At 42.9% G+C, this 21,589-nt stretch overlaps 1 protein-coding gene across 8 annotated transcripts in view; it reads right to left on the reverse strand.

Annotated features, from left to right (window-relative positions):
* Nucleotides 1-669: 669 nt before the first annotated feature.
* RNF152 (ring finger protein 152) overlaps nt 670-21,589 on the reverse strand; it is a 66,764-nt gene continuing 45,844 nt past the window's right edge. For 4 of the 8 annotated variants that reach the window (XM_061583945.1, XM_061584020.1, XM_061584111.1 and 1 more), the window contains one exon: nt 670-2,039. In XM_061583945.1, coding sequence (XP_061439929.1) covers nt 1,255-1,866 — 612 coding nt within the window. In that variant the 5' untranslated portion in view covers nt 1,867-2,039 and the 3' untranslated portion in view covers nt 670-1,254. Of the gene's footprint in view, nt 2,040-7,224; nt 7,294-8,386; nt 8,409-10,134; nt 10,218-10,308; nt 10,591-21,589 lie in introns of those variants that run through there. The other 4 variants (XM_061584201.1, XM_061584349.1, XM_061584508.1 and 1 more) reach the window with 4 other exon arrangements.

Here is a 21,589-nt window from a genome sequence, read left to right on the forward strand (position 1 = left end):
ATCATCGCTTTACCTAATGTTTTGCTTGACCTGGGTCACCAACCATTTCACCTATCTTCTCCCCTGCCCCCCCCGTCTTTTTGTAATTATAACATTTTCACACTGTAAACATCTTTGAGGGCAAGGGGTGCCACACTGGCTTATTTGTACATTCAGTATAACAACCAAAATCTCCACTAATATCTCATACTTGCAATAATGAATAAGCATCTATAGAATTACGGCTAAATTATGCTTCCTTCAATAATGTACCTCCAACTTGTATTCAAATGATAGGAAAAAAAACTGGATAAAAGTCTTCAAAAGCCATTCAATGTGGCACCCTTGTAGAAACAACAGGCTGTTTCTTGGATTAGGTCATCTCTACTAGTTCCTGAAGCAAAGGTTTATGAAAAACGTATCTGCACTGTGTGCTTGAAACAGCATGCCCAGGATTTACATTTCAAGTAGTGTTTTGCAGAAGGGCACATACAGACAAATGTTTTTGCTGGACAGCTAGATCTTCTTCCTAGTTTCCTTTATTGCTTCTTTCCTTGGTCCTCTTTCTTTTATTTTTTTAACCACTTAGACTACAAAAGAAAAACAGATGTGCATAAACACATACATATTACATCCAAAATGCTTCCAATGGTTTAGAAAAATGTTCTCTTTCTACAACTATGGCACAGATTTAAAAAAAAAACATTTTATTTATTATGCAATTTAAAAGATACAAAAAGCCTTACTGACTAAACAACTAGTTTACTTTTCACAGCTGTTTAAAAAGAGAGAGTTATGTTTTTGCTACGTCTGGAAAAGTACTGGGTAGTTTGACTTTCTTAATTCCAATGTTTAATTCTACTTGAACATACAGCATTTTGATTTGTAATTTTACTACAAGAGAGAAAGAGAGATCATGTCCTATATTTGTACAGTAGAACCAGCTAAATAGACATCCTTAATTTCATAGCATGATGAAATCATTATAAATTACAGCTCATTTGTTAAGTGATTATGGTGATGCATGCAGTCTTCCTTGATACAGTTACCAGCGGATAAGCATTGGACATGCTCCATACTCTACCAACAGGTGTCACTGTCCTATTTTTTACAGCAGACTCTGGACAATCATCCAGCTTGCCTGATTTTAATGACTCAGTACTGTAGAACAGTCCATATGACAGCGCTTCATCTCATGGCATCCTGCCACCGTTATAGCCACCCTCCCAAACCCCCAAAATTGGCCCACATGAGTACTGCCACTGCAGCCTCCTTTCAGCCACAGGAGATCACCGTGAAACGCTTGGATATACATGACATGTTGTGGAGCACAATGCCAAGAAGAAAAACCAGGACACAGGCGACTAGGATGACGGTGCAAACCCCTGACCAGGTGGAACTTTTCACAATGCCCCTCCTATCTTGCTCCTCGTCCCCTCCCTCCTGCGGGATCCCAGCCTGCAATGGCTGCTGCTCGGCTGGGATTGTCACCACAGTGAGAGACTTCTGCTGGCTGCCTGGAAGAAGGCGACAGCCAATGTCTCCTGGCAATAAGGACCTCTCCTTGGAGACAGGAAAGGGCAACATGTAACACCCATTGCTAGGTAGTTTGATGAAGACTGGAGTGTGCTCTGAGGTGTGGGGTATTGCAATCACAGCAATGACCTCTGGGTCATCTGGCAGCTGAGAGACAGAAAACCCTGGTGGTAGTTTAGTAATGCCTCGGCACCATGGGCACCTCAGGTCCTTCTGGCTGGTCCTCATCTGCTGAAGGCAAACAGAACAGCAGGTATGTTTACAGTCTAGTAACTTGGGCCTCCGTCGTGGGCTGTAGTAATTGAAACAAATCTGACATTCCAGTAAAGTGTCCTGCGACAGAGTCTCCATTGTTGTCCAACTGACAAAAAAGAGTGACAGATCACGTTGTCTTGCAGTCCAGTCTAAAATTGAATGCCCCGAGCACTTCCTGACCTCCCACGATGACTGCTTTGTATTCTACCACCAAACGAAAGGAGATAAGAAGTCTGTAGGGAAGCATCTGACCTGGAGTCTGTCAATATCTGAGAGGAAAACATAAAATGAACAGAGTTATAATAAAGGTCTACTAAAGTACTGAGGAGTGGAGAATCAAGAGACATCATTTCATTAATGCAGAGGAAGTGTAAGGGCTTCTTGAACTTTGCACAAAATTAGCATCTTAAGCATAATCTTAAGCAATCAGGTGGAAGAGCACCATAACTGTCCCCAGTCCCACACAGTTCCTGTATTCAAATATTTGCTAGAGCAACAAGGGGAAAGGTCCTAGGGAAGTGGCTCCATAACATTTGCACCAAATATGAATGGGGCCTGAGATAAACCTTGAAATGTATCTGGGGAAAGTTGCTTTATGACTCAGTAGCTTAGTCTTCCTCCAAGTAGTCCTTAGTCTTCCTCCAAGACTTCTTTGACTGGCAAGGAAGTCCCCACTCCCTTATCTTTCATGGCCATCTGCCAACCAATTATATCACACTCTTACTTATGGTCAACTACACTGCCCCACCCTTGCAACTAGTTCACACGCCCCCTGTAGCAGCCTCCCTTTAGGCTTTAGCCCAGCAGTCCTCCTCCCCCAGTCCTTAGTCTTCCAAACCCTACATTGCACTCACTGCAGAATAAGTATCAGTTGAAACAAATAGCAGTACACACATAAAATCCAAGATGTGAGAAATGGACACTGGCTGCTCATCTGGCATAAAACATAGCCACAAAATGAGAAAGAGGAACATCAAGGATCTGATCCCAATTATGTTGTATAAGGAAAAAGAAGGTCAACTGCTGAACTTCCACAAATAAATTTTTAAACCATGTTGGCTTTCATATCCAATTTTAAAACCTTTGAGCCTCCTCTGACACAATTAAACTTTTAAGTGGCATAGAAATCAGAATTGACCTTATTTTCTCTCTGTCCAGTCCAGGCGATTCACTTGTCGGATTATTACCTCTCTTATTCAGTTTTAATCTGCAGTATGGATAACTACATTAGCAGTTAAAAAGGAAAATGCACATCTAGGAAGTAGCAAAGTACAGGCAGTGCAATGATGTGGATTGGACTTCAGACTGCAAGAGTGTGTGTGTGCAACAGAGAGAGGGGACATGAATGAGAATGATCACCATTTTGGATGCACCCTCATGTTGGATGCATTCTCATGTACAACAGGTCCTTGAAAGTAGAACAGGAAGCACATCTGGGAGAAATATTCCAGCTCATCCTTTTTGTGCTGGTTTAGCAAAACAGAATTGTAGTTCTCTCCCCGCTTCCCAAGTCTGAAGTGACACAGTTTGTTCTACCACCTGAACTCTGTTGCATGGCAAGATACCCACATTATAGATGCACAATCTTTGCAACACATAGAAAGCAAACTAGCAGAAGTAGTAGTTACAATGCTGCTCTCAGATGTTTTTATACCAATGCCACAGTTGTTTCTCATGTACAAAGAATTAGAAGCAATTATTGCTCAGAATATATTGATATAAAGCAAGTCACGTAAACTTTCTGGGGGTAAATGGTGCCACTTAATGTGAATCTCCTGTCACACAGTAGTTTTATATGCAGAAGTCTAAACTTTCTGACTTGGTGGATGCAACAGATCTTAACTTTGAACTGCACCCTGCCAAGGGCTTGATAAAAAATTCTCCATTCCTGCAACTCCAGGCAGCTCCCAAAAGAGCCATTATCAAACACCTGGTAGACTGTCCCCCTCCAGGATGCACACCTTAAAGTGGTGAGGGGGGTTGAGAATATTGAAGAAGCTGAGAGCAATGCCATCAGGAGTCTAAACCAAGAGGCCAAACTTCTAGCAGGAGCACCCAAGGCGGAATGGTCAAAGCTGAGACACTAAAATGCATCCAAACTGAGCGGAAGGCAATGGTAAACCACCCCTGAATACTTCTTACCATGAAAACCATATGAACAGAGTATCCAAAATGCAACATGAGATAGCGCTGGAAGATGAGACCCTCAGGTCAGAAAACAATCACTGAGCTACTGGGGAAGAACAAAGGACAAGTACGAGTAGCGCTGTGACTAATGACACAGCTGGGTGGAAGCTGAAAGGAAGCCCAGAGGCTGATGCGCACAGATGCAAAAGGAGAGTCCGGAGTTGTACGACACACACAATAGGAACATGGAATGTGAGAAGCATGAACCACAGAAAGTTAGAAATTGTCAAGCAAGAAATGGAACATATGAACATTACAATACTTGGCATGAGTGAATTAAAATGGACGGGAAGGGGACATTTTCAATCAGGCAACTACAAAATATTTTATGCAGGAAATGAGAAATTAAGATGAAACAGGGTTGCTTTAATAGTGAGAAGTGATGTGGCAAAAGCAATTAGGAGCTATAACACAAGGTCTGAGCGAGTGATAGCAATGAGATTTAATGGGAAACCTATTAACATAACCATCATCCAAGTCTATGCTCCAACAGCAAATGCAAAAGAAGAGGAATTGGAACGATTTTATGCAGAAGTACAGGAAGAAACTGACCACACACCAAAACATGTGCTGATAATCATGGGGGCCTGGAATGCAAAAGTAGGGAACACAGAAGAACTAGGAATTGTGGGGCAATGGGACTTAGATAGAAATGAAGCAGGAGAAAGACTTATTGAATTCTGTGCAGCCAATAATTTGTTTCTTGCAAACAAATTTTTTGAGCAACCAAAAAGACAACTGTACACGTGGACATCACCAAATGGTCAATATAGGAATCAAATTGATTATTTAATAATACCAGAAGATGGAGAAGTTCCATATTTTCCACGAAAACAAGACCAGGAGCAGGCTGTGGTACAGATAATGAACTGGTAATATTGAAAAACAGGAGAAAATGCAAAAAGACAATGCCTCTAGTTAAAAAGAGAGAAAGACCTCAATGGATGACTGAAGGAACTCTTAAAATGGTTAAAGAGAGAAGAAAAGCAAAAGCAAAGGGAGATAGAAACACAGTTAGAACCCTAAATGCAACTATATAGTGACTAGTACATAGGGGCAAAGAGAACTATTACAATAGTTATTGTATAGAAATAGAAGAGAACAACAAAAAGGGTAGAACAAGAACCCTATTCCAAAAGATTAGAGAAATGAAAGGGAAATTTAAACCAAGAGTAGGGATGTTGAATAATCAACAGGGGAACACACTGACTGACTGAGATAAAATAAGATGAAAGCAATACACTGAAGAACTCTACAAAAGAGATGCAAGGATGACAGATTCATTTACGGAGGAACCGTATGATGAAGAACCAGAAATTTTAGAATGTGAAGTGAAAGCTGCTCTTAAAATACTTGGAAGAAACAAATCACCAGGAACAGATGGCATACCAATAGAGTTGCTACAAGCTACTGAGACTGAATCTGTCCAAATTTTGACAAAAATTTGTTAACAAATATGGAAAAGAAAACAATGGCCCACAGACTGGAAGTGTTCCATATACATCCCAATTCCAAAGAAAGGGGATCCCAGGGAATGCAGTAATTATCGAACTATATTGCCTTAATATCCCATACAAATAAAGTAATGCTCAAGATTCTACAACAAAGGCTCTTACCATATATGGAGCAAGAAATGTCAGATGTCCAAGCTGGATTTAGAAAGGCAAGAGATACCAGAGATCATATTGCAAACATACGTTGGACAATGGAACATACCAAGGAATTTCGGAAGAAAATCACCCTGTGCTTTATAGATTACAGCAAAGCCTTTGATGGTGTAGATCATGAAAAACTATGGAATACTTTAAAAGAAACGGGAATGCCACAGTATCTGATTGTCCTGATGCGCAACCTATACTCTGGACAAGAGGCTACTGTAAGAACAGAATATGGAGAAACTGATTGGTTCCCAATCAGAAAAGGTGTGAGACAGGGGTGTATTTGATCACCCTATTTGTTTAATCTATATGCAGAACATATCATACGGAAAGCGGGATTGGACCAAGATGAAGATGTGAAAATTGGAGGGAGAAACATCAATAATTTAAGATATGCAGATGATACCATACTACTAGCAGAAACCAGTAATGATTTGAAACAAATGCTGATGAAAGTTAGAGGAAAGCACAAAAGCAGGACTACAGCTGAACGTCAAGAAGACTAAAGTAATGACAACAGAAGATTTATGTAACTTTAAAGTTGACAACGAGGAGAAGGATTATCAATACCTCAGCACAGTCATTAACCAAAATGGAGACAATAGTCAAGAAATCAGAAGGCGCCGAGGATTGAAGAGGGCAGCTATGAGAGAACTAGAAAAGGTCCTCAAATGCAAAGATGTATCACTGAACACTAAAGTCAGGATCATTCAGACCATGGTATTCCCGATCTCTATGTATAGATGTGAAAGCTGGATAGTGAAAAAAGCGGATAAGAGAAAAATCAACTCATTTGAAATGTGGTGTTGGAGGAGAGCTTTGCACATACCATGGACTGCGAAAAAGACAAATAATTGGGTGTCAGAACCAATTAAACCACTATCATTAGAAGCTACAATGATGAAACTGAGGTTATCATACTTTTGGACACATCATGAGAAGACATGATTCACTAGAAAAGACAATAATGCTGGGAAAAACAGAAGGAAGTAGAAAAAGAGGAAGACCAAACAAGAGATGGATTGATTCCATAAATGAAGCCACAGACCTGAACTTACAAGATCTGAACAGGGTGGTTTATAACAGATACTATTGGCAGTCGCCGATTCATAAGGTCACCATAAGTCAAAACTGACTTGAAGGCATATAACAACGGTAGACTGTCATACTAGAATAGCATGCAGGAATAATCATACATTGTGATAGTTCCCAGTGTCTTTGTGCACTACAGTATGCACATTTATATAAAAGGATTCAGATTCCATATGTATACACACATACATACCATACACACACAGACACATGCGCAAAGACAGTACCCACATCAATGGCAATTCTACGTTTTTTACATTTACAATGAACTGTTAGTAAACCAGTTATTTCCTAACACCACCCTCTCCCAAGCATGAACAAGATGCAATAAAGGGATAATTTCCCCCTATTCAGTGAGCCTGGAGTACACTGAACACTTAGGGAGCAAGCCTAACTATGAGAAGCTGGCCTAAAGTACACCAGATTGAAATCCCATTCAGGAGTGAGGCTATGGCTGGCTGAGCCAGTCCAAGCTTGGAAGAGGTAGAATAAACCTTTAAAATAAAGTTTGACTTACACTCCCTTTTTGCTGGAGTAACTTCTGCCAGGCTTCCAGGTCACGTAACTGAGATGAATGGAGTTAGGATACAGCGTAAATCATCACCCCAATCCCACCCACTCCTCTCCCTCAGAATGTCCATTTTGGGGGACTTGTGTCAGCTTAAGTACACCGGCATCAGCTGAGCTGGGAGAAGTGAGTTACGCCAGCATACTCTAGCTGAGCCAAGATCCACTCAGCTGAGCTAGAGATCTGCCAAATCCTAATTCACTCATCCCGGTTGATCTAGGGTGAGGACTGTACCCTTAATGTGTTAATGAAATCTTTATAGAACACACACCTTAAGCCCTCATAAGTCACAACACATAAAGGAATCCAGAAACATTAACAAGGCAGCAGCAATATAATAGCTATGCATATATATTTTTAAATCCTGAAAATGGATTGTGATCATTTTGGTAGCTGCAGCAGCAAGAAGAAAAAATATTAAAACAGACACAGTGCAGAGAGGTTTAAACATCTCCATCCAGCCCAGTGCCCTGATCGGGGTTCAAACTGCCCCTTCATAAGCTGATCTGCAGAGACGGGGGGGAGAGAAGGGGTCTGTGTGCAAGTGCAAGAGTGTGGGATGGCCACATACACTGCTGGTATGCAGCCCACAGAGGATTGGCCAAGGATGAAGGTTAGCCATCCCTGGATTAAAGTCTGTAACATTTCCAAACTTTATAAAAACTATGCACACAATCAAATCTGCACAACTTTTGCATAATGAAATATTTCCTAATACAGCATCCCTCATTACTGTTTCCCTCAGTACACAATAATTCATGGAACACTTTGATTTCTACTGTGAATAATTATTGCTACCACATATAACCCATTAGCTTAGTTCTGGGTTTCTTTAAAATAATTTGAGCTCCACAAGCCACTTTTTAAAGCTGTTAGCAATGATGGAGAAAGCCATTTTACAGATAAAGAAGGATGATAGACACCACCCCTCAATAAGCTTGGAGTGCCTTCATCATGTCCTGCTTGACGACACTCTGTACAGGAGCATTTTTATACACAAGGGTTAAAAGCATTTATTTGGCCACTGCACAAAACAGGATGGTGAAGTAGATGGATATTTGTTCTGATCCAGTAGGGCTCTTCTTACATAATGCCCAAATTAACAGACTACCTTTTTCTTCTGCCCTTCCTCCAGCAAGCTCAGAACATATATGGTCTCCTATCCTACACACACACACGAAATACACCACCAGCTGGGAGTTAGGGTAGACTAAGAAATAGTTACTGGCCAATGCTTGATCAGAGCACAAATCTCCCCAGTCTAACACTCTAGACCTGTTCAGACAAAAATCCAGGATGAACATAGTCAGCTAAACATGTCTGCTATGTTCACACAGTATGGTACTGAGAAAAATCGAGGTTGTTGATCATGCTGACAGACCTTACACTTGCAATCTGTATGCTTCTAGGCTGTGTGTGCAGGCTTGGAAGAACACACAGAAAGTGGGAGTGGAGCTAGAGAGTGAGATCCCAGCCCCGGCCCCTTCATGGGTTCATTTACCCTGCATTACAGGGCTTATAGATACTCTCCTGTACTGGCACTTGGTCACTATTACTATTAGGGTTGCCAGGCTCAGGGCCTGAGACTGATCCTGTATCTTTAGGAGAAGAGAAAGTCAGCCAAGTGCAGGTGTTCTTGCAACACTGTAATGGGAAAAACCACAAGGTGGAATTCTCCCTTTCCCCTGCACAGCTTTTAAAGATACAGAAGACCTCTTGGAGGCCACCAAGAGCCTGGCAAGCCTAATTACTATAGCCTTATGGTTTAATGAAAGAATACTTGACATTTTGAATTGTTTTTTAATTAATACATAAAAAGGCAAAAAACCACAACACACCTGAGCAACAAGGCAAAAAGCTGCTCCAAAGATTATCCATACACAAAGTTGAAGATTATACTTCTCTCCTACCACAAATTTCCTGCAATGTTTTAAAAGCCAGCCAGGTCTCATATGAGGATAGAGCTGATTCCAGCATCGGTGAAAAACATTGTTTTATTATTAGTACTTTGGATTATCTGATGACAGCCAAAAAAAATGTTGCTGACAGAGGAGACCCGGAGCTACAGAAGGCTGCCAGGGGTATCCTTAGGACTCTTAAAGGACAGGGAGAGGGGAGGGTGGATGGCTGCGAGGGAGCAACACTCAAGTGAGACCAAAAGAAAGAGACAACCAGAATCATGATTAATATCCTTGGCTAGTGCCGATCTGATAGCAGCTGAAAGCTCAGCAGGGCTGAGTTATATCTACTAATGTTAATAAAAGCTAACCGAGTATGAAAAACTATGGGCAGAAGACACCAAGTAATAGAAAGAGGTGCATTAGGAATAGAAGGGAGTCAAGAGAGAAATTGCCTGCCTGACGCCGATTTTCTCTCCCTCCTCTTTGATAGTCATGTTCATTGCTAACATGGATCCAATAAATGAGATCAGAGAAACAGAGAGATACAGACATTTAGAGATGACCAAAAAACAGACCAACATAGAAAAGCAGTTAAGATTACCCTTGCTGCAGTAGAACATGGCAAAACAAATGGATGAACATGCTAAAACCTTGAACTTTCTTACTTGAACCTGGGAGACACACTATAGGAGCATTTTCATAAATGCTGGAGAGAATGCAATGTGCTCAGTCACATTACAAATGCCTCTCCTCCACTCTCTGTAATAACGATTAGACACTGAACAGTAAATATCACTTTAAAGTTCATCTGTGAAAAGCCCTATGTGGGCACCGCCAGCAAAAGGAGAGCTAGGGGTGGCTCTGGGTGTCACCACCCTCTCGGTGTCACCTGGGTGCGGTCCGCACCCCCCGCACCTGCGTAGTGACGCCCCTGCCTATGTGGGGCTGCCATTTTCACCTGTCCAGAAGCTCCAGCCAGGGCAAGACATAGCCTCATGCTTCTTGATGAGAGTTGCTCATAATGAAGAGCACTACAATGGTCTCTGGTATCTGCACCAGCATTCACTAGCTTCTTGATTTGAATTTAGCTTTGACATACAGGCAGGCTGGCAAAAAAAAAAAAGCCACTTACCTGGTCACCTGTGACAAGCAAGAAGCTTTTGTGAAATGTTAAGGGGCAGCCTGGTTCACAAATAATTAACCATGGACATGTATGAAAAGGCAAGCTGATAAATATTTTTGTGGGCTACTAGCTCTTAGAAGTTTAAAAATGTTGCAGTTAAACCTTTATTATCCACAACCAAGGTCTAGTCTAGAGAAATGGCTGAATTGCTCCTGGATTTACAAGTTCAGAGGGCTGCTGGGCAAGTGAATATCAGAACATGCCCCCACCCCTGCCACCTGCAAAAAAAACAAAATGCTCTACGCATTGAAATATGTATAGTTATCAGGGAGGAGGATTCTTGGCCTGCCTTTTTCCTGAGTTTCCTATGAGTAGACTCCCTCTGCCTTAAAGAAGCATACACATATGTGACCTCCCCATACTTGCATTGTCAAGTGTGTGAGGGGGCTCTTTGTTTAAACCAGGCCTGAGAATTACCTCTTGAGGATACCCTGCAGAATTACCTGGCTGGCCACCATGGTTGTGATAAAGTGCATACAAACACACTACTGTGGTCAGTGGAGAGTTAACATTTGGAAGAGAGGCCTTCTGCTTCACCGGGCAATGTGAAAAGAAGAACTGTGGTGGTGATTGTTGTAGGCATAATAGCTGGCTATAGTTAGAGGCTTTTGGCCTCAACTGCATTTGTATCCTAAAATAAGCAGTTTATGTTCATTCATAAGAAATTGTGCCTGTGCTTAGTGAAAGTCAGAGAACACTTCTGAGTCTCTATTAGAGCAGTGGGAAGCAGAATGCTCAACTAGGCAGATCCTTGGTCTATATGTCAGAGTGGCAAGTTAAAGCAGTTTATCAGGCATAAAAGGAGAGGCATTTCTGAGGGATGGCCTGCAACTGTAGAGATCTTTTCTCTCAGGACTTGACACAATTGTGTGGATTTTAAATATCTATTACATTATATTCAATTTAATTGGATAAACTTTTCTTAAAAAAAAATAAAAATAAAAACAACACACACACACTGCCTACCCCAAGCCTTAGAGCTGAAATGAGCAATATATTCAGTACAAGTAAAATCATGTCAGGCTCAGAATCATGAGTTAGCCCTGGAGAAATCATCTTAAAAGAAAATTCTACTTCTTCTATCAGCAGAATGGCCAATAGCACACACTGATCTTAATAATCTGTGAACTGACCCTTCTCAACTGAATTTTTCTCCCCATCAATTTCAATACTTTTAATTGGAACCAATATAGTACCATCATCCTGCATAGTCAAGAAAAAAAGATTGAAATTTGTAGTATTCCTTAACTTCAAATGCTACCCACCACTGTATGTCTGTTCCATCCATAACACAGGTTGCTAACATAATTACAGTGAATGCTGAAGTTGCAAACTCTGAACAAGCTTATGCATTTATATCCTTGATCATTCTACAAGGTTAATATCAAGCTTTCAGGAAAACAACCTATTTAGAATGCTTCACCTTTACCGAGGAAGTTTCATTATGCAAACTCCCCAAACACATTAAGCATCCTTAGAAACCATTAAAGACCATGTATGATTTATGACTATGTTTGTCGCCCTAAGGCTGCAGCAGAGAGGGGAGGGGAGAGACATAAAGGAGGGAAGGTGCCACGAGTTCTCAACAGAGAAATTAATTGCCAGAATCATCTGCACTAATAAAAACAGGATGTGTCTGTTTGGAACTTTTCAAATTAACAGCAGAAGGAAAATGCTGTATATGTTGCCAACACTGCTACAAATGAGTTTGGAGTTGGCACTTGGGTTTCATTTATTCTCAAACTAAAAAGATTTGCTACTGGTTTTCAACTCTTAGAGGTTTAACCATTTCCTTTCTTCAAATAATCTCCGCAAAGAAAATGATTCTCCTTATTTATAGATTTTCCTGTGGCTCTAACTGCCAACAATGTCTCAGCAGCATACAACAAACATGAAACAATTTATTCCCCTGTGTAAAAGGAATTATGATCAACACACAAAACAACAACAGAAGGGCCTTATTCTAGATATTTTCACAGCCAGGTTTCTAAGCTAGTAGCGGGCAACCTGCAGCCCTCCATATGTTAAGACTCCCAACTCCCATCAGCCCCAGACAGCATAGCCAATGATCAGGGATGATGGGAGTTGTAACTGACCAATATCTGGAATGCCATAGGTTCCCCAACCCAGTTGAAAACAGCTAGTTGCCTGTGGCAAGTAAGATCTCCTCTAGGTAGCGAGACAAGTACGTTTCACAAAAAGGGGTTTTACTTGCATTTAAGGGCCCCAAATTACTTACATATGTATATATGGACAAGCAGGCAAACAAATATTTGAGAGAGATTGCAGCTTTTTATTGTATTTCTTTGCAAGGCTGCCTTAGGAGATTTTTGTCCAAAATAGGTAGATACAGATTTTCTAACCAAACAGCATCAAAATAATTTATCAAACACTGTAGAATAGAGAAAGCAGGGTGGGAGAGGATGTTGGAGGAGAAATGTGACCAATTTCCCTTGGTTACACTGGTAAACCTATTAATTCAACAGAAGCTTTACTAATAAAAATGTAAATGTACTGCCTTCAAGTCGATTCCGACTTATGGCGACCCTATGAATAGGGTTTTCATGAGGCTGAGAGGCAGTGATTGGCCCAAGGTCATCCAGTGAGCTTCATGGCTATGTGGGGATTCGAAGTCCAGCACCTTAACCACTACGCCACACTGTCTCTAAGCAGGTTTAATAATATTTCATTAATACACCATTAAGCAACCTTCCTCAACAGTTTTTAGAAAGATAGCTGCAATACAAGTAGCAAAAGATTAACTAAGAGTTTAAGAGAACACAGGCAAGGACCTATTCCATAGCAGAGAAGAAGCAATACTTTGCTACCATTGTGTTCACTAGATACTATGCATTGCAGCTTTTTGGTGTTGTTGAGGCCCCTTCCTTCACTTGGCCCCCAAGGAGTTGTGAATGAACCCTCAATGGCCTACTCTGAGTTATTTGCAAACCACTACACACAAAATATGCAAAGTGATAAAACTGCTCTTCAGGGACTCTACTTAGACCCAGAGGATTATAACTACCACTGGAAAGTCACAAATATCCTCTTCTTGAGCAAGGAAAAGAGCCAGTGTGGTGTAATGGTTACAGTATTGGACTGTGACCTGGGAGACCAGGATTTGAATCTCCAAGCAGCCATGAAACTCACTGGGTGACCTTGGGCCAGTCACTGCCTCTCAGCCTAACCTGTATCCCATGTTGCTGTGAGGATAAAACGGGGAGGAGTGAACCATGTACACCACCTTGAGCTCCTTGGAGGAAAAAGTGGAATATAAATGTAATAAATAAATAAATATAAAGGAACTTGATACAGTTGTTGCAGTGCAACTCCAGGCACTCCTCGGTTAACCTAATAATCTAGATCCATTTCAAACTGGCTTTACTTATTTATTTGTTTATTTAATTAGTTAGTGATTTTACTTCACCAGGTGAACCCAAAGCAACTTACAGTCAATGAAAGATTAAAGCCAGCATAAAAAATTAAAACAAAATAACAAGTTTTTTTTAAAAAAATACATAAAAGTAAAGGTAGTGACATAGTCCACCCCGTAAAAGAGGATGCAGCATCAAAGTCCTCCAAAAACCCTCCTAAATTAGGAGCCAAATGCTTGGGAGGATAGAAATGTAAGTGGAGAGCCACCACTGAGAATGCCCGTTCTTTTGTTACCACCCTCTGCACCTCCCTCAGAGGGCACACAAAGAAGGGCCTCAGGTGCTGAATGCAGGGTTCAGGTTGGTTCATATGGGTTAGAGGTGATCCTTGAGGTACTGGGGTGCTGATCTGTATTATAGGTCAAAATCAGCACTTTGAATTGAGCCTGGAAACTAATTGGTAGCCAGGGCAGTTGCGCTAGAATTGGTGTTATGGGCTCAGACCATCTCATCCTGGTGAGCAATTTGGCTGCTGAATTCTGCAGCAGCTGCAGTTTCTGAACTTTCTTCAAACCACAGAGGTTACCAGAGTGTAGACAATAAAGTCAGACTACCCCTGTTCAGATAGGGTTGTAACCGGGATACCAGCCAAAGCTGGTAGAAGGCACTCCTTGCCACCAAGGCCCCTTGAGCCTCAAGTGACAGCAACACATTCAGAAGTACCCCCAAGCTACACACCTGCTCCTTCAGAAGGAGCGTAACCCTATCAAGAGTGGGCCAAGCCCCACCCATCCAGTCTTGGGAACCGCCCATTAACAGCATCTCAGTCTTGATTAAGCTTCAGTTTACTGACTGTCATCCAGCCCATTACTGAGGAAAGGCATCGGTCTAGCACATCTACTGCCACACCTGGAGATGTAAAGGAGAGATAGAGTTGTGTGTCATCAGCATATTGCTGAAAATGTACTCCAATTCTCCAGATGACCCCACTCAGCATTTTCATGTAAATGTTAAATAGCATGGGGGATAAAATCGAACCCTGTAGAATCCCACACTGAAGGCTCCATGGGGCCAAACTAGGAGGAAGGGCGGGATATAAATTTAATAAACTATACTCCCCAAGCAGTACCCTCTGAGAGCAACCAAGTAGGACCAGAACAGTGCCATCCACCCCCAACTTGGACAGCCACTCCAGAAGGCTACCAAAAGCCACTGAGAGATCAAAGAGGATTAATAGGGACACACTCCTCCATCTCTTTAGGAATTATTTCAGCACAGAAACTGATTTGGTCAGTTTCCTGAAGGATGGCCTATGCCAAAAGAAAGACAAGAGAGTGTGATCATGCTCAGTCTCTTCGACATCTCAATGAGATAAACTGACTGGGTTGGGGGAACAGTACTGCAGTGGCTGCATTCTCACTTCAGTCTTGGATGGTGAATTCCAGAAGGTGGGTCTGGGAGACTACTGCTTGACACTGTAGCACTTGTATATGGGGTTACACAACGTTCTAGTCTGCCATGCTTTTAAATATCTAGAAGAAACCACTGGGAGAGTTCATATAGTGATTGGTGTGAGATGTCAGCAATATGTTCATGATCCCTCAGCTTCTCTTTTTCACCAGAATCAAGGAAAGCACTGGAAGTGCTAAGCTGAAGCTTGGAATCATACACCTGTCAAGCACTGCTTACTTCATCTAGATCCCCCACCATCTGAAGTAACATGCATGGTAACTGGGAGAAACTTTTCAGTCGTAACCACACTTATGGAATGCGCCCCACAACAGAGTGCTGTCTGGTGTGAACTTTTATGTCCTTTCTGGTGCTGGGTGGAAACATTTTTATTTGCCCAGACTTTCAATAGACAACATCAATATCTGTGCAATGTTTTTTTTTAAATCTGCTTTGCGAACATTTTATACTGCATTTTTACACAGTTGCCCTTTTGTTTTTGTTTATATGTAATTTTGTACATTTTAGATTGTTATTCTTTTTAAAAAATGGGAACATTTTATTCTCTTTATAGTTCTATCCTTCAGTTGGTGCAGAACTTTAGGAACATAACAGAGAAAAAGCCTCCTTCTTGTCTGCTTCACTCACCATCTATTTTTGGCATTCTCACCATAAATGCCAGCCCTAAAAGGGTTGTTTGGGGGGGGAAACTCATCAAAAATACATCTTACAAACTCACTCTTCGCCAGTATGTTACTAGATAACCAAGCTAGAATCAGCGTGAATTAGGATGTATTAAAGTGGCTAGCCTGTTATAGGAGAGAACTGCACAATCTTTGAGGCAAAAGTGCTTTTAAAATAAATGGAACTACCTTGCAATAGAACACAACAGTGAAGAAAGAACCTACACAGGAAAAAAATTCTTCAAATTGTGCCATTACATACTAAATGTCCTGCCCAAACTCGAAGAACTCAGGACTCAGACACAGCTGTGGTCTTTTCTTTTATTGTAGTAAGAGACAGTTGCAATTCAGGGTGCTTCATAAATCTACCTATGGCTTACTGAGAACTCAGCATCTCTCTAGGTCTAACTAACTAACTAACTAACTAGGCACAACTTCACAGCACTAGGACGCTGACTCAGCAACTACTCCTCCCCTCACTCAGCTTAAGTAAGGCTGGGCAGACACCCTGCTTGCGTGTGCCAAATGTCACTGTTGGGAGCGCACGCGCAACCTCAATGGTGTCTGTTGAATCTCTCACTGCATTCGCTGTCAAGAATAGCTAACTTTGGTCAAGCTGAAATGGGTCAACCAGAGAGAATACTGGGAGCCTGTGGTTCCCTAGGACTCCCTACTGGGGGAGATCCGAGGCTCAGTGTCAGACAGACAATTTGCAACCTTGCAAGAAGATGCAACTGAACCTTAGCTGTTATTCCTTATCGGCTTCCTGAGATTAAAAGTCAGGAAGAGGGGGTGTTGTAGATCAGGACCCCCGGGTGATGCTGTCTAGCTCCCTTATCTTCAAAGCCTTCAAAGGAGTGGATCACGGCAGGGGCGGAATATGGCGGTTTGCCTCCCCCCCTCCTTGTTCACCGATAAGCTCCATAAAAATGAAGGATGCTCCTTCAGTCTTTGTTCCCTACTTCCATCTACTTCGACTCGCCTAAAGTTTGACAGAGAAAAGCCGTTTGGGAACCAGGCTATTCTACTGTGAATATAGGATCTATTCTACTGTGAGTATAGGATCTTAGTTTAGAAAGTTCTTTGTTATTTTTCATGCTCTGTACTGAACCTCTCACCTTAGTTATGCCAATGTACCTCAAGTAACCCGTCTGAGGGTGATTAGCTTTAAAGAAACAAACTACTGCTCTCTCTTTTGTATATACCATTCTATTTACTTTTAAATAAACTATCCTTTTATAAATGGTGTGTATTGGCTTGAAACTAGCGATTCTAAATCTAGTCCTTGATTGCTGAACGCTACTGATTACCATTTATTAGTGAGGGTTAATCCCTTCAGTATTCACAAAGGTCCCTGAGATCCCTTTTCTCAGAGAAAGGAACCAAGAAGAAGGGTGGTGGCAGTACTACTGAGTAATTACTCCTGAAGGAGGGAGAGTTTTTGCCTGGGAATCAAAGACCCAAAGGAGTTGGGACTGTTTTCAGAAGCAAAGAACCCCCCTTGGGGTGCTGAGGGCAAGGGACCCCACGGGGACAATTCTTTGACATGGCTGGCAGCTTTTGTGGGATCCTGAAATCATTGGTTCCAAGTAAACACACCTTGGTATAGAGAGCATTTGATTCCTTTAAAGGTAAATTGTTTCCTGTAAGGGTGAGACTTCATACAGACAGGCTTTTTATTTTGTGAGCGAGTCAGGGATGACAACTACCGGATCCAAAGCTAATGTACAGACAATGTCTGAGCGGAGAGACTCAGAGTTTGACCAGGAGGATGTCCCTCCTTGGTTGGAACGAGAGGAGCCCACTGCAGGACCTCCAGGGTGCGTCAGGAGGGAGAGCTCCGTGGAAAACCCAGAGGAAGGGAGAAGCAGATCTCCTATGCCAGCAGGAGAGGCATGGGAAGAGCTGAGGGATCAGCTGAGAGAAATGATTGAACTACAAAGGGGACTGATGGGACTACAGCTCAATACGGCCCAACAGCAACAGTCCAGACCCAAGAGTGCTTTGGAGAAAGTTGATAAGCGTCTTTTGCCGTCATATTCGGCCAGTTCTGTCACTATCCCGTCTTCAACCTCCGAAGCAGGAGGGCTGCCTACTGGCAACATGGGGGCAGGGAGAAGGGAAGCATCAGACTGGGAAACAACCAGCTGGTCAGGTTGACTCTCCACAGGGATATAGGAGCTACTGGGGTTGAACTGTCAAAGTGCAGAGATGGGGCATCTTCTGAGTCCAACTGCTCACTCGGCCCTTCACTGGCTCAAACATCCCATTCCAAGTCCTCCTCCTCTTCTGCTTCACTCTCACCCATCCACCCCCCTCCAGCAGAGCTCACAACATTAAAACAGCAAAGCTCAGTTTCATGCTCACCGAAGGAAACAATGCCTCTTAAAATGAGAGTTTTAATTGTTTGCCACTCTGCTCAGTTTTCCTGTGTTTGTGAGCAATGTTGGTGACCTTGCTCTATCATATGTAAACATGATTTCCTGAGGAAGTGATTTGATTTTTATTTATTTTTTTGCTTAAGAGAACTTAGCAGTGAGACTCCACTTTTAGGTTGAAGGAAATTGCTTGATTAAGTTGGTGGCAATCAAAATTAATCCATAGTAGTAGGAGCAAGAAAACATCTGTTTTTTCATTCATCTCATCACCCAGTATGCTAAAAATGCAACTAAGAGTGGCATGCTGACACAGAGATTTCATAAAAACAGTTGGTTTCTTCAACCTGCAGCCGAGTACTCAGTTTATTAGGGAAAGGAAAGGGAACTCAAATATCTGTAAATGGGATAATGATGTATCCTACTTTACAGAGGACAGTCCTCTGTTCTGAAGGGCTCTTTAGGCATGTCTGATTGAAAAATGAGGAGCCCTAAAAGAGAGAGAGAGAGAACAGGAGCCTTGAAGTTGCCCCTCAACAGTTAGCAGCACTGGTCAGCAGGTTGAACAAGCATACAAATCACCTGGTGTCTTCGCCACTTTGGTGAGATATATCCTATTTCTATTTAAATTATAGTAATTTCTAAATTTGCATCTATACGTATAAATTACCAGATGCAAATTTCATGCAATTTGGTGTCCTAATTTGTCCTTTTTTGGTGATGCAGATCCTCTTTTGGCAATGCCTTCAGACCCAGTGCCTGCAGAAAGAAGGGGACTACCATCGCCCAGGGAAGAGGGAGAGCCATCTGCTGAGGCTGCCTGGCTGCCTACTTGCTGCTGCTGCTTGGCTACAACCACCACCCTCTCCGTTGGACTTCTGTGCTGCAGGTTGCCACACCTTGCAGGACCAGGCCCCCCAGGTACTCAGCCAGCTGTTGCTGATTTTGTCCACCTGTCCCTTCCCTGGAGGGGATACATAAGCTGGCTGGCTGAGGTGACTCCTGCTTTGTAGATTTCCTGGCTTTTTGTGGGACTGGCAGGTCTTGAGTCATGTGCCTGGAAGAGAGGACTCAGAGCCAAGCAGGGAGACTTGAGGGGGCTCCGATTAGCATAGTGACAGGTAGAGGGAGATATGGCATTGTGAGGACTTGCCAGGTAAGGGGAACGCTGCCCAGGCAGTTAATGGCTGTGCCTTGTTCCGGGCCTCCCACACCCACAGGTTTGTTGGTTGCCCTATCAGCCAGCTCTCAGACCTCCGGATGCTGCTCCTAAACGCCATATTGGTGCATAATAAGATCTCCCTCATTCATGATTTAATTGTGGATGAGGCAGCCAATCTGGCATGTATAACTGAGACCTGGGTGGGTGAGCAGGGAGGAGTCAATCTCTCTCAGTTATGTCTGCCAGTGTACCTGGTTAGCATCAGGGTAAACCTGAGGGTCGGGGAGGGGGGGTTGCTGTGGTCTATAGGAGCTCCATCTTGCTCTGCAAGCACCCTGTCCATATGACTACTGGTCTGGAGTGTTTGCACCTTGTGTCGGATCAGCAGGACAGACTGGGGATTCTGTTGGTGTACTGCCCACCCCGCTGCCCAACAGACTCCCTAGCTGAGCTGACAAAGGTCATCTCGGGTGTACTGTTGAGATCCCCCAGACTGTTGGTTCTGGGGGATGTCAACATCCATGCCGAGGCCACCTTATCCGGGGCGGCTCAGGATTTCATGGTTTCCATGACAACCATGGGACTGTCCCAACATGCCATTGGCCCAACACATGTAGGAGGGCATACTCTAGACTTGGTTTTTGCAACTGGACATGGAGATGGTGATCTGAATGTGGGGGGGACCTCTGTCCCTCTGTCATGGACAGATCATTGCTTACTGAAGTTTAGACTTACAGCAGCTTTTCCCCTCTGCAAGGGTGGGGGACCTATTAAGCTGGTCCGCCCCCAGAGACTAATGGATCCGGATGGTTTTCAAAGGGCTCTGGGGAGTTTTCCGGCTGATAGGGCTGGCGCTCCTGTCGAAACCCTGGTTGCACTGTGGAATACAGAAATGACCCTGGCGGTTGACATGATTGCTCCTGAGTAGAGATTGTACGGCTCCATGGTATACCCCAGAGCTGAGAGCAATGAAACAATATAGGAGATGGCTTGAGTGCAGATGGAGATGAACTCCTAGTGGATGCAGTTACACACTGGTAAGTGCCTATGGTAAGCTGTATTTAGGGGTAGTGAGGGCAGCAAAAACCCAATATTTTGCTGCCACTATCAAATCATCAATCCGCCGCCCAGCAGAGCTCTTCAGAATTGTCCGGGGGCTATTACACGCTGGCCCCAAGGACATGGTAGAACCATCTGAGGCCCGCTGTAATGAATTTGCTAGGCACTTCCAGGATAAAACTTTTAGCATCCGCCAGGACTTAGACTCCAGTGTTATAGCAGGTGAATCAAGTGGGGTATTCACAGCACAGCCTTGTCCTGATTTCTTGGATGAGTTTCAGTTGGTACAGCCTGAGGACGTTGACAAGGTGCTTGGACAGGTTCGTGCAACCACTTCTGCGCTGAGCCCTGTGGTGGCAGAGGAACCTCAAAACGAATGCACATGGTCCCACTCCTCTTCTTTCCAACTGCCCCCTCCTGTCCCCTTACACCAAAGGGAGGGTGTCCCGCAGAAGGGAGAAGAGCAAAGTAGACGGTGAGAGCAAGGGTGGAATCCTCCTCAACCTCTTTCTATCCCCCTCTTGCTGAGGCAAAGGGATGAAAAGTGACCTTCCCTTCTTTTCTCTCCCTCACTCCCCTCAATCACCACCACCTTCCCCTTAGCCTGGTAATGGCCTGTATGGGACTACAGGAAGATGCACGGAGAGGGGAGAGTGTACTTCTGCTGCTGTGTACCTCTTTCTATGTTGTTCACATTTCAGGAGTCTGGTGGGTTGAGGGAAGGGTTTGCGAGAAGGTCAGAGGACCCCTTCCTCTACCCACACACACAAACCCTTCCCACTCAGTATGTATGTGTATCTTCTGCCCTTCCTCCCAGTAAGAGCCCGGGGCAGCAAACAAAAGCACTAAAAACACTTTAAAACATCATAAAAACAGACTTTAAAATATATTAAAACAAAACATCCTTAAAAATATATTTTTTAAAAGCTTTAAAAACATCTTTTTTAAAAATATAAGGTTTAAAAACATATTAAAAAGCAATTCCAACACAGCCACAGACTGGGATAAGGTCTCAACTTAAAAGCCTTGTTAAAAGAGGAAGGTCTTTATTAGGAGCCAAAAAGATAACAGAGATAGCGCCTGTCTAATATTCAAAGGGAAGGAATTCCACAGAGTAGGTGCCGCCAC

Source organism: Rhineura floridana, chromosome 1 (assembly GCF_030035675.1).
Source record: "Rhineura floridana isolate rRhiFlo1 chromosome 1, rRhiFlo1.hap2, whole genome shotgun sequence".
In the NCBI taxonomy this organism is placed as follows: domain Eukaryota; kingdom Metazoa; phylum Chordata; class Lepidosauria; order Squamata; family Rhineuridae; genus Rhineura; species Rhineura floridana.